At 42.6% G+C, this 13791-nt stretch overlaps 1 protein-coding gene and 1 long non-coding RNA gene across 2 annotated transcripts; one reads left to right on the top strand and one right to left on the bottom strand.

The window, feature by feature from the left end:
- The first annotated feature begins 305 nt into the window (after positions 1–305).
- On the top strand, positions 306–1956 carry LOC127347550 (uncharacterized). The gene is made up of 3 exons (XR_007879641.1): positions 306–373; positions 730–806; positions 1637–1956. It is a non-coding gene; the product is annotated as an uncharacterized lncRNA (long non-coding RNA).
- Positions 1957–4170: 2214 nt separating this feature from the next.
- On the bottom strand, positions 4171–12305 carry LOC127347535 (uncharacterized). Its single transcript, XM_051373713.2, has 10 exons — positions 11678–12305; positions 10836–10988; positions 10600–10754; positions 9371–9646; positions 9115–9242; positions 7501–7618; positions 7311–7403; positions 7135–7203; positions 6943–7033; positions 4171–4604 (listed from the first exon to the last, which is right to left on the bottom strand). Exons 1-10 carry the CDS (start codon positions 12165–12167, stop codon positions 4543–4545), a joined length of 1635 nt encoding a protein of 544 aa, XP_051229673.1. The 5' UTR covers positions 12168–12305; the 3' UTR covers positions 4171–4542.
- Between the last annotated feature and the right edge of the window lie 1486 nt (positions 12306–13791).

Here is a 13791-nt window from a genome sequence, read left to right as displayed (position 1 = left end):
TCATTCAATGATTTAGGCGAGGATAACCCCGTTGGATACAGGATAAATCTGCTAGAAGTCAAGATAGCAAGTGAAGAGGGCAGCTCTGGAGCACCTTTACTGAATGGCAATGGGAAGGTTATTGGGATGTTGCACGGGGGTTTTGGAGGCCCTTTCTCGTACTTTGTGCGCATTGCTGATATCATACCCTTTCTGGTGCAACGAGGCGTCATCCTTCGTAAGTTCTCTCGATCTTTTTGAAATATTTAGGTTTTTATCATCTTGTAAATATGCTCAATAATAGTTTGTTCACAAATAATATGCAGGGCATGACTAGTGATTTGACTCTGATGTTTTTCTTGTACGCAACATGCCAGATCCACGTCTGTTACATGTAAGTAAGCAAACATATCTTGATTGCTGCAACAATTAGTTTTGCTCTTAGTGTTTATATCTTTGTGGAACTGCAAGAATAGATCAGTCTTGAGGTTGCTTTAAATCAATGTTCTGTTGCCTCAGAATGTGATCTTAGACTTATAGTACCATAATTTACTCTCTATTTTCCTCAGTTTAGAGATTTGGTTTCTGTTTTGTGATCTGCGCTGGTAATTGTGTGTACAAGTTAGATAATAGTCTGATGCTTTCCATATCTTATTGACTCTGCAGTCCATCCTTTGTGTTTACGTGTGACTGGATATTCCTATTCTAGGTGACTTTTTTTTTTGATATTGTCAATTGGTGGATCTGCAGGCCAGGAGCCGAGGACTAGTAGCTTCACCATGCTATTTCTTTTTGTGCACAAAATGCCAGGACAACTTCTCTTACTGGTAAGAAACAAACCTTACCTTGGTTGCTGCATTAATTTTTAATCTTAGTTGTTATATATGGTGTTGAACTGCAAGAATAGATCAACTGTGAGGCTGCTTTAGATCAATTTTCTGTTGCTTCAGAATGTCATCTTAGAAGTTAGAATACCATAATTTACTTTGTTTTCCTTGATTTAGAGCTTTGCTTTCCGTTTTGTGATCTTCACTGGTGATGGTCAGTACTAGTTAAAGGATGGTCTAAAAAAAAAACGTTGACCAACGGGGGAATGATCCCTCCCTTGGCTATACGTTGTTAGGTATGATGAGACTTTCCCGGTTTATTCGCCCCTGCTGCGAAATTACCGTGCATGGGGATTCAAACCCGGGTGGGCTGGCTGCGCACTCGCTTGCCTTGCCACTGAGCTAGAGCTCAGTTCTCAGTTAAAGGATGGTCTAATTCTTCCATATCTTATAAATCTGCAGTCCATCGTTTGTGGTTATGTGTGGCTGGGTATTCCTATTCTAGTTGACTCTTTCTTTAAATTGTTCACTGGTGGATTAGCAAAGAAAAACCAGTAAGAATGGTGTAATTTTGTGTAGTACTGTACATCTTATGGGTGTGAATACCACCTTGTGGTTTAGGAGAACTGCACAGACTGGTGCAGATGGACTGCCCTTTCATTAATTTGCTTTTTCTATAAATTCGATAAGAATGGGGAAGCACTGTAAGCTGAAGTTCAATTCTACCCATCATATATTACTTTCCTAAGTTTTATTGCCAACTTTCTTTGTGTATTAAAACTAATCTCCTGTTGCCTTAAACTCTGTCATCTAACTGTGTTCTATTGTAGTTTTTATCGACAACCAAGCTTGCTTCATCTGCTGCATGATCGCTGAATGATTTTGGAGTCACATATTAGCCAACACGAACTTGTTCCTGAAGTTTGATCCAAAGTATCGATTCTGAACACTCCAACTGTTGTCAACTTTTGAGAGGTCACAGGCCTCGCACTTAACTCTCTGTTTACCAGCTATTATGTGTCAACGGGACCAAACTTAGGCTTAGATGTTATTTTGACGAAGCACATGCTTCGCTTTGCGTATGATTCGTTGGACAGTCCAGTGGTTTTTGCTGCGTTTGATCTGGATATCTATATGCTGGAACTGGTTAGCCCCTGGAGTGCGTTATTACTCTTGGTTTGTGCTGAGTTTTAGTTAGAAGATTGTTGTGCTTATCAGTTGGGGAACTAATGTTCAATGCAAAGTGTGTTGGTTGATGTGGTCTGAACGTGGTCGAACTTATCGGCCATCACGAACTATGGTAGGGAGGAATGGATCACTGGAGATTGCTGAATCATTTGTGTTGTGCGCTATTTCCTTTCGGAGCATATGGTGTGACCTTCCTTTTAATGTCGCTGCCGTCTATGCGTTGTTGTCGCCGTGTCTGAATATAGACTATGCTACTTACTTTGTACTAGTAAATCTGGCGTTAGCTGGGTGCCTTTTCGAAGCCAAAGTCAGTGTTGATTTTGAACCTAACTCAAATCAACGATATGGTTGAGAGCGGATTTCCGACCGCATATACTGTATGGAATGCGGGAAGCCTCGTGCCAGATGACCAAACCGGTGTTTGTTGGAGCATCTCCACTCCCCCCTCTAAGAGCATCTTCACTCAGACCTCTTTAGGAGACATCCCATCCGCCTACATCCGCCTTTTACAGTTTTGGAGAAGAAAAAAGGTGACCCTCCGATCCAAAATATTTTTCCAGTCTATCCAGTTTTCACGTCGCGCAAACCCCAACTACCCCGCGGGGCCTTCCGAGAGAAACTCATCCTGACTTTCGCGTTGGTGAGAAAGAAATTTCAGCCCATACAACCTCCGGAGTCTACCAAAATTCGCCGGAATTCGGAGCGGGCAGAGCCGGTGGGCGGAGCGACTGCTGGGCGCAGGCGGGTAGCCGTCAGGCGGCGGGTGCGGTCGGCCGGCGGGGGCGGCGGGCGCAGTCAGCCGGCGTGGGCGCGGGGAAGAAGAAGCTTCAGCAAGGAGGGAAAAAAGCTAATTATGGGCCAGGATAGGGAATATGCTGGTTTTGCGGTGTCTGGAATGCGAGCCGTTTTTTCAGCCCAGACACGTTTGGAGTGCTCTCCATCAACGTTTTTGGGGTTTGCGGTGTATGCTAGAGATGTTCTAAAGACCCCCAAACGGAATATGGGAGCACCTGATCGTGTCCAACCATGCTCCCCAAATTTCTTTTGCATCGAATGCACGCCGCTCACTATCCATGAAGCGCTACCATGCCAACCCAGCCTATAGGGAGGCAATTGGAGGCGCCGGCACGCCCAACGAGCCCAATGAAAACAGGCCACACGAGCCCAACGAAATAGGCCGCACGTCCTACAAAGCTTTAAAAAGATGGCAAAATGGGGGCTGGCACCCCTATATGACCAAACGCCGGATCTTGTATTAGAGTTTTGAGTAAAGATGCTCTTAATATTTTGCATACTAACAAATTTCCTTGAGCCATCCTTTTTATTCTTCGAAAAATGGGGTTTTCAGTGGGGATGCTCCTAATATTTTGCATACTAACAAATTTCCCCCGTCCTTTTTATTCTTCAAAAATGGGGTTTCGAGTGGTGATGCTCCTAATATTTTGCATGCTAACAAATTTCCTTCGGCCATCCATTTTTTTTAAAAAAAAAATCCAGATCTACTATAGAAGTTCACAAGAAGCACAAATCACCCCAACCATAATAAAAATCACGTCAAGGTTTCTAGACCACCTAAGGACCATTGCCGCCGCTAGAGCGAACCGTCGACGTGCTGCTATTGCTGCACTCCTATCGAAGCCGGTTTGATGTTGTTGATGACAGTCGAGAAGTCTTCCTGCACGTGCCCCAAGGACGAGAGCCGAAGTTGTCGCTTTTGAACCCTTGAATTGATGTGGATATTTTGACACTAAACATATAATAGGCGTAGACTGAACGAGATCCATCACTCTATGAGAGGAGCGACCAGAAAATCCCCCCCCCCGCCCCCCCCCCCCCTCAACGCCACCAACGAGATCCATCACTATACCCCCCTCCCCCCCTCCACCAACGATGAGATGGACAAGGAGGCGAGTATAACCTGCCGGACGGACCACGGAGGCGGCGGTAAAGCAGCGGCAAGGTTGTGTGCGGCTGCGCTCGACAAGAATACAAGCTCGGGTGGGCTGCTCCGTTGGACGTTGGACCGTGTGGGCTGGGCTAAACGCAGGAGAAAATTAGAGAAAATGGTACTATATGGCTACATATACTGACGGGTTTGTCTAAAAATACTTTTAATTTGCCAACAGAGCACCGGTTCTAGCAGAGCGGATCTCAAACTTGTTTGATTGGTCAGATATAGGGTGGAAAAGCACCGGAGTTTACTCATGCATTTTCCGTAGCCTAAAGCTCTTTTCTGAGTTTTCCTTTGATGCCCCAAGAAAAATGCGACAATAAAGTGTATAAACAATCGCTGCCTTGTCTCTCATGCTTCGCGGATTCGTCTATCATCAAGTGTCAGATCTCAACCAACATCTGGAAATGTGCAGAGTCACGGGGAGCTCACATGACAAGTTGCCATATTCATGCAAAAGGAATACGACATTTAGCAGAAACTTGGAGGTTTCACACTCGTCCTTCACCAAAACCATGTCTGCCCTGAACTCCCTAAATTCATCATTAGCATGTGACGAAGCGATTCGGTATCGACCATGGTGTCTCCCTCAAGCCCTCAAGTCTGCATCGATCCTGGTGTTTCAGTGGGCCCACTTGGTGATCCAAAAGGATAACGAGCTGCACAAAGAAAGACGTCTCAGTTAAGGAATATACTTTATAACACAGTGAACTTCTAAAGGGAGCATTACGTCAAAAAAAAGGAGCATTACATATTTGCCATTAGTCTCTCCCTCTAACTTGCAACAGTTTATGCCATTGTTTTATTTTCAGTTTGCGCATTCATAATCATTTGCAGGTTAAGGGAAACACCCCAACCATCATATTTGCTCTAGTGCTCGAATCAGTGAGAAGCTACAAGAAAATTGACCAAAGGTAAATGATTGCAGCCAAGAAATCTAAAGGACATAAAAATTTCTGTCTGTGGCCATATACAGAGAAAGTGCAAAGAGTCAGCTAACCAAGAATTTTCAGAAGATGAACAAACTGCTCCCTTTATTGGTGAGAGCACTGTAGGTACTCTTCATATACTTAAAAGTTATTTGTTCAGATTTTGTAAATTCGTTGTTCTTATGTAAACCTAATGAACTTAGGCTGGTGCATTTATTTTGATTTCTAGAACTGATGCGGCTCCAGAAAGAGCCGTGTAAGAAAGTAGTGGCAGAAAGTCAAAGGAAAAGATCCGTAGTTTGCCAAGTAACAAGACCTCTTACATCAAGCTAGCCACAAACGTCGCCCTATGGTCAGATTGCGACAGCATCTGCAGCAGATACTATTGTGGTTTCAGACTTGTAATGGCTAAGCCTGTGCATGGTTTGGTTCCAAACCGGCCAACCCGCCGACCCAACCCAAATCAAACCAGTTTCGCGGTTTGCCCATTAGATGGTTGGGCGTTGCTACCTAGAGGCCCCGCTCATGCGGAGTCCTGTGCGATGGCCCATTAGTAGGCTAAGCATGGCCTGGGCAGCGCGCCTAATACAAAGGATGTCAGCTTGCGCGTAAGTTGCATTCACATATCCCAACAGCAGCTGACAGCTAAATGCAGTAACAAAAAGCAACTATCTAGACTATCTAGCTACACTCTGTGTTTTTTAAATCTAGCCAGACTTACTGATAATCCTACCAATTTTTTGAAAATAAACATAAGTTTTACATACGGCTAGTCGTGACTAGATTTGAGGCACTAGATTTTTTGGAACCCACTAGGATTATTGTTTTGAGGCACTTACTAGTAGCTACTAAATCATTTTAAAGGCAGGTACTACACTTCCGATTTGGCCAATTTAACTGCCAGATTTTTCTCATCGCTTACCCGATTCTGACTATCTAGCTACCCGATTCTCTTGAGGGTAGCTATTAGGCTCCGTGATTCACCTGCCATATTAATCTGGACACTTGCCAGGTTCTGATCAAATAGCTACCGGATTCTTTCGAAGGCAACTACTAGGCTTTCTGATTCAGCTACCATATTGTTTCGAACACTTTTCAGGTTGTGACTACCTAGCTATTAGATTCTGAGCATTTCAATAACCAAATTAATTTGAAGGCTTACCAGGTTCTGATCGAATAGCTACCAGATTCTTTTGAAGGAAACTACTAGGATCTCCGATTCAGCTACAATATTGTTCTAAACACTTTTCAGGCTGCGACTACCTAGCTATTAGGTTCTTACAGTTTCAACAACCAAATTATTCTGAGTACTTGCCAAGTTCTGATAGCTAGCTACCTGATTCTTTTGAACGAAGATTCCTCAACTACATTATTTTAGAAAGAGCTACTCACATCGCCAATTAGTTTATACCGGAGGGAGTACAGGGTTTTTTGTGTAATCCTACTTAAACCGTATATGCACAGGGGTAATGACAAGTGTGCAGTCCTACTGCTTTCGAAATTGGCAATTATTCAGTCCTGACACTTTTTGGAAAGACCTAATGCTTATTTATTTTCTAGAATCTGTAATGCTTTCACTGTTTGATAGCTGCTATTTCTTAGATAATTTTGTGTCATGGCCAAGGGACCTACTTTTTTTTAGAGAAATATAAGAGATAAATTTTTGCTATTTTTGTGAGGTCTAAAATCTTACTATTTACAATAAAATTGCATTTTAGAGATATTTACGCGAGAGTAATACAACCTGACATGCAAAAGTGTTGCAAAATAATACTGTACTTGGCAAATTCTCAGATCGTCAATAGCCCAAAATGCTCAATGTTTCCGTCTGCCCTGGTATCACATAGTGCCTGGGGCAGGGTCTAACTAGCGCTGACCAACCATGGGTGGCAAAAACAAAGGATGCTTGTTTTGGTCTTTTTTTTCTCTTTTCTAGGCACTGAACTTTGAACTTCATAGATAGAGAAATGGAAAATGTGTAGCAAAAGGTAATGGCAAATGTGTGAAAGTTCATTTACAAAAAGTAATGCAAGTCCTTGAAGATAATAGTTCGATAAATGATGCATACCTCCTTTGGCAACAACTTCACCTTCATCAGACACATTTACAGTTAATGTTCTGTTTCTCCAGAGAGACTTGCGTATGTGAAATACCCAAAGCTAGAAAGGTAAAATCATATATTTGTTAGTGCCAACATTTTCCTAATCATAATTTTCTTATAAAGGCATGAACTGTAGGAATAAAGCATAAAATTAACTACCTCAACATTCACTTTAGAATTAAGGTTGCCACTCTCATCCTCGCATATGCCCAGCAACAAATTCTCTAACTGACAACAGCGACAACAAATTATGTAAGCCAATAACATACAGACTAGAATGTATTGTGTATTATTTTCATATTACTTCAAACCTAATAAATCCATACTACATCTACCTCAACTGTAGTAGAGATGTGTTTTCCATTAACACATCTGATGACATCACCGTCTCGTATTCCAAGTTTTTCAGCGAGAGAGCCTTCTGACACCTAAAACTTGTAATAACCACTCAATATGCATGATAGATGAACACTCACAAGAAAGCTAACCGGAGTCTAGTAATAAACAGCGTACACATGCATATACCTCTTTAACAATTAGGCCATCATCAATATTGCACATGTACAATATATTCTCAGCAAGGGCAATGTCTACAAACTTGATTGACCAAAACTTCATTCCAAGGTGAGGCCGAGGGATGCACCTACACCAAAAAAATCATCCAGTATACACTACAAATGAGTAAACATGAGCTCAACAAAATTTATATCTACTGTATCAAAAAAATAACAATACTATACCAAAATTATCTTTTTTGCCCTGCTAGACAAAATATTTTTATTAGCAAATAGTGTTTCTCTGACCATAAGTTCATGTTGATCTAAGCTACACCAGATAAAGGGTATTCCCTAACAACTTCAAAGAAATCAAAGTGGAAAACTCAATTGGAGAGTAATAAACTAAAGAACTAAGTTTGTGCGAATTGGCTTTGATCGAGTGTTGTGAACATTGATTCACAAGAGAACTGCCATACCGAAGAAACACAGAATATCAACGAGGGATTGGTAAACATAGGTCTAGATGAGAGATTAACTTCGGGGAGATTAGATTGATTCTTCTTGCTTCTCTAACATGGATAGAGGACATCCTTACATGCTAGATGCTTAGGCCCTTTACGGATTTATCTTTTCTAACATGATATGTATACTTAAGCAATTAGACTCCTTCAATCCTAAATATCCTAGTGCAGTAAGGACTCCCGGCCTCTCAATGTTGGACTCTCTGCTGGTAGTTCACACTCCACAACATCAAGAATAGACTGGAATTAGATAGCCTTTGATGAAGCTATGAATCACCACCAAGGTTTTCGATTCGCCGGCTAATCGCTGGTTAGTTACCGATTAATCACCTAGTCGCTGTAGGGAGGGTGGCTACTGGCTAGCTGCAGCAACTTGACTAGACGAGAAAGTCACGCAACTCAAAGGCTAGCCAGCAACTAATCTCCGACTAATCAGTGACTATGAGCCCACCATACTCGCGGCCAGAATTTTGGTTTAGGACACCACCGGCCATCGATCTACTTTGCTGAAGGTGTCACGTGAGGGAAAGAAGAAAGCATGGGGAAGGGAGAGAAGGATGTCGCAGTGGCAGCTATTGTGAAACAGAGCATTGTCCCACTGGCCACTTGCCTCCTTCTAGTTGGAATGGACGGCATAGATTGCTTGGAGAAGTATGGACGCACTGGATTGCTTAAAGAAAGCTAGAGTTTTTTATTGGGCCTTCATGGGCCAGTTATGCCCATACTTATCAACAAGGAGTCTGTCTTCTTCCTGGAGCTCATCTGGACTGCACCGAAGCAACGGCCGCCAGGAGCTTAGCTTCTGGTTACCTCGTCTCCTTCAAGCTGATCTACCACTACAACTCCATCTTCGACCATCCCTGCTGCCACGACATCTCCCTCTCCTCTCATCCTCTACTGTAAAAAGTAAAAATAACTGACTAGTTGGGGCAACTTTGGGCGATTAGTCCCAACTAGTCAGTCACCAACTAATCTACCTAGTCTTTTAGCCAACTGGTGGGCGACTCGACTTGACTTGGCGAATAAAAATCTGAGGAGTTCAACTTCCAACAACAAGCAAAAATAGTAAATAAGAATATTTTAGTGGCGGTACAACAGAACTAAAGGAAAAAAGAACGTACTGAAATTTCCTCCATAGCTGCAAGCACTTGACTAAAATGGAAGATGGCATAAATGACCCTCTCGTGTTGCCATTGACCATTCCCACAATTTTTCCATCAAAGTCAATGAGTGGCCCTCCCTTGCCATACTAGAAAATTGTATTGGAAACATTCAGACACAATAACGGCAATTGACAAAAATATAACCTCAAAATAACATTGCCAAAAATAGCAGGATAATGAACAATTCAGTCTCAAGATAAAATACAGTTTGTACCTTAGCATGTAGGTCTGCACCATCTACATGCATATAGTGATATCTTTGAAGCAAGTTTGGTTTCGAGTTTTTCACCACACCATGGCTTATCCGTAGAAACGAACTCTCATCTCTTCCAAGCTCAAAAACTTTGTCAGCGTGTTTCACACCATCATTGTAAAGCAGTATATGGACAGGCTGATCTACTTTAACACTGAAAAAGGCCAAATCATAGTGCTTCTGAAGATACTGCAGGTGGGCCTTTTCGGTGGTGTTACCCCGCAGGTGAACAAGAACCTATAAACAGTGCAAAATGCAAGATTTATGTGTTTCTAAAAATTACAACATAAACTACCAAATTTGCTAGTTTATCATACAGCAATGACAGAGGTAGAACTTATCCTTTTATTTATGCTTCTAAGAACACACACAATGCACACACATAGCAGATGATTACTTGCATCCCAACTCCTAGGCCTACCCCAACTTGCTTGGGAAATAGGCTTTGATGTTGTTGTTGCATTTAAGTAACTAATTAACTTCAGTTGGTTGGGAATGCATTTCCTCCTAATAGACCATGATACATTTAAAATATGTGATTGAACTCTATCAATTAGGAAATATTGAGATGTTCATATCTATACATATCAGAACAAATATGTGAGCAAAGTCTATCAAATAGAAAATACTGAGATGTTCACATCCTGCTTGATTATGATAACCCCTTCCTGTCCAGCCAACTTTTCCCTAGTGTTTGGCTAACCAGAACATTTCTTCCTTTGTGGTTATTCTTCCACAAAAGGTTATAAATAAGTTCACTGCCGCACAATTCAGCAACCGCTAATTAAACCTTAACCACTGAGAGCACCAATCAACTAGCATTATTCTGAAGGATATAACATTCAAAAGCAGCCAGTTCCTGGTGGTTAATTTGACAATTCAGAAGGGACATTCAAATGTCAAACTATTTAGCCAGCTAAGAAAGAGCAAAATAAAACTGGGTATTTGTTATCAAATCATGAAAGTCACATGTTATTTCTAGTAGTCTTAGAAGGGAACTGTTACGTTTGCATTGTTGATGTCCTGAGGGAGCAGCTACCAAACATCTTCCGTGTTTCCTTCCTTAAGCAAATATGAACCACAAACCCCCCAAGTTTAACAGTTTGCACGGGATGTATTGTTGAGAAATAATAGCAGAATATAAATAACTTTTGCGCTGAACCAAAGTTAAAATATTCTTAAGAACTCACCTCAGCATCAATATCATACTTTTCTTGTCCTAACCAGGCGTTCATGGACGATGACTTGGTGCAAATTAGACGTGATGTTGTCAAAACCGTGCCAATCTTATTCTTCTCATCCCAATGAACCCAGAAACCACAGCATCGTGCTAGCGGCTTACCATCTACAAATTCTGAAAATGTCAGCAAAAAACTATGTCTCTATGATGCTAGCAAATAAAGGGCCAAGGTATCATTGTTATTACCAACAGTGGATGTAAGTCCAACCACAGATTGAGCAGCATAAAGCACCGCCTTTCTTGCAGGTTCACGGTCAGGAACCAAATTTGGATCATCAAGCACGCACTTGAAACCTCTAATCATGAGTGTATTAAGCGTGGGCCATGCCCTGCGGCGAGCTACAAGAAAATAAAAATATAAAGTAAACTCCACTACCCAAACATATTATATGACTTTTGCGGTATTAGGAAGATGATATGTCGTCATCTAAGGAGGGGAATTGATACTTCAAGGATACACCGCTACACTAACTCGAATCTCAAGTTATGTGGCACATCTCACCAACATGTGCTACCAGCAAGACATGTACACATCCTAAAACTCAGACATAGTGGAGTTGCATATACTAAATATTGCAAGAACATATGCTAAAATAACTCAGCGGTACACTTGTACTGGACATAGTATATGGCTGCGCCGATTAATTTGGGCCGTAGAGAGTACTAGTGTCCCTTCCTATCAACAAAATAATTTGATCCATGGACAACACCATGGTGGTAAAGGCCATAATTCCAGAGAAGTCATTTCCGCATGGCATAGAAGGGGAGATCATAAGCGCATATACCGTAAAATTCGATTTTGGATGGAATCAAAAAGACATCTGGTGGGATCACAACCATAGAATATGACCCAAATAGGAATGCATAAATTTGTCTCATACACAATGAGGATGATTACAACAGATATATTTTACACCGCTATAATTGGAGATGCTATTGTTCCTAGGACAGAAGTTCTGGTTCTTGTATCCTTGGTACTAAATGGTGTGCACGATAATAAAGGAAGCGAGAGGGCTTGAAGAACAAACCTAGCTTTGCCTTGATATCGCCTCGCGCTTTCTTAATTGTTTCCCATACACTTTCGTCAAGATCATACATCTCATCCGGTACGTGGAGCTCGCGAAGGGGGGAGCTTCCTGCTGACGAGACCTCCTCCTCCTCCCTTTCCTCATCATTCTCCTCCTCCTCCTCCTCCCTTTCCTCATCCTCCTCCTTCTCCTCCCTGGTCCTCTTGCGTTTGTTCGATCTCTGGTTCCCAGCCGCCCTCCCCTTCCTATTCCTTCTTTGTGGCGATTGGGAGCCCGAGGATTGGGGCCGCGTACGCACAAGCGCCATGGACCGAGCCGTCGTCGTGGGCATGGCGGCGCCGGTGGAGCTGCGGCCACGGCGGGGCGCAGAGGCTCTGGACCCCGACGCCACTCCCTCTTGAGCGGCGGCGCCGGTGGAGCTGCGGCCGCGTCGGGGCTTAGGGGCTCTGGACCCCGACGCCTCTCCCTCTTGAGTGGCGGCGAGCGGCATTGTTGACCTAGGGAGGAGCGGGTCGGGGCCGGAAGCAAGCCGTCGACCGCTCACGATCGCCGGGACGCTCGCGCGCCGCTGCGTCGGAAAGGTTGGGGAACTGAAATTTGGGTGAGCAAACCCTTTACCAGTTTACCTGATCAAACCCACGGGTCCTTGCCAAGGACTCCTTGGGGAATTTGATCTTTGCCCAAGTTACATGGACTTTCCAGAAACGCCCTCCTTTATTTCGTCGTAGATGATTACTTCCACCTTTGATCCTTTGCCTCCGTATTTATCCATCCCCCTTCTAAAATACTCCCTCTACATACTAAAAATAGACTAGATATAAAAGTGAGTGAATCTTTCAAAAACCAAACATCTTATAAAACAAAAGCGGAGGGACTATAATCCTTTTTAAAAGCTAATTTAAAAGGTTTTATATTAGGAACGAGGGTAGTATATTTGTAGTGCACAATTTGGTTAAGTTGCTAAGATATGAGTATTTGCATATTTTGCCACACTATATATTTTTATTGCATATTTGCCTTATAATCGCCACATGTTGCTGACACATAACTTGACAAATATGTAAAGCGTAAAAAGAAGTGTTGCAACTGGTAACTTTCTAACTTATATGACTACACAAACGTGGCAAATACTCAATTCATTGCTAACCCACCATATCACTTGAATAATTGTTGATTCTGTTTTTTTCGAGGATATGTCAAAGATGTACCATAGATTTATAGAAGAGCGCAACAATTTACAAGAACATGCTAAACGATGCGAGCAGCACAAGCACGCACATCCACGCCTCTCACTATCAGTTTGCACCCACCCACACATACCATGACCCAAGTACTGAGTTCATCCCTAACCCATGCAGGCCAAGGCCTCCACAGAGCATTGCAGCCGTATATTGCTGAAAGTTCTGACGCTACACTGCTTCCATAGTGACCAACATGTAAGAATCACCAGGATCTCTAGAAAGCCTTCTTTCTTTCTTTGTGTTTGTCAGATATCCAGCAACCACGGAACAAGGATGGATTCAGTCCTGGTGGTGGTATCACTAGATGGGCAAAGTAGAAGACTCTAAACCATACCTCGTGAGCATACAAGCATTGGATCTTGATGTGGTTGGCCATGTCCTCCTCTTGCAGGCAAGTAAAGCAATGATCTATTCTTGCAGCCTATGTTGCATCCTCATGTTCGAAGTCCAAAACCTTTATTGGACCGTCAACCACACAAATATTTTGCATTTGAGTGTGGCCCTTGAATTCTATATATGCAAATAGCAACATCAAACCTTGGCATAGCACAGTGTAGGTTGGCTTGGTAGTATACAGTCCAGGCGGCGATTTTGGCCATGAGAAGATGTCCTCATGGGCCGGGTCCCGACTCACACCGGTGATGGAAAGCCATAGTTTAACACAATGGCTTACAACTTCAGTGTCCATCCTGCCCGATATGTCCTCCATCCAGCGGTTGCCTTAAGGCATCTTTGAAAGTGCATGGAGCCTCCATGTGTGATTTTGGTAATTAATGACAATCTTTATGGACTAATGTTTACATTGAATCATATGTGTAGGAGTTGTCTATAGGCCCCGCTTGAACCATATGTTGGCTTCAAGGTTGCAATAAG

This window comes from Lolium perenne, chromosome 1, assembly GCF_019359855.2.
Source record: "Lolium perenne isolate Kyuss_39 chromosome 1, Kyuss_2.0, whole genome shotgun sequence".
Classification (NCBI taxonomy): Eukaryota; Viridiplantae; Streptophyta; class Magnoliopsida; order Poales; family Poaceae; genus Lolium; species Lolium perenne.
The sequence above is the reverse complement of the archived record's forward strand: the minus strand, read 5'-3'. Positions and strand labels throughout refer to the sequence as shown.

What these genes read in the sequence shown, in the direction of transcription:
- LOC127347535 (XM_051373713.2), bottom strand. Translation starts at nt 12,167, where the DNA reads ATGCCGCTCGCCGCCACTCAAGAGGGAGAGGCGTCGGGGTCCAGAGCC. An exon ending in CAGCTATGGAGGAAATTTCA is followed by an intron (nt 7,619 to 9,114) that starts GTACGTTCTTTT and finishes TTTTTGGTGTAG; the next exon opens with GTGCATCCCTCGGCCTCACC. An exon ending in ATGGCCTAATTGTTAAAGAG is followed by an intron (nt 7,404 to 7,500) that starts GTATATGCATGT and finishes TACAAGTTTTAG; the next exon opens with GTGTCAGAAGGCTCTCTCGC.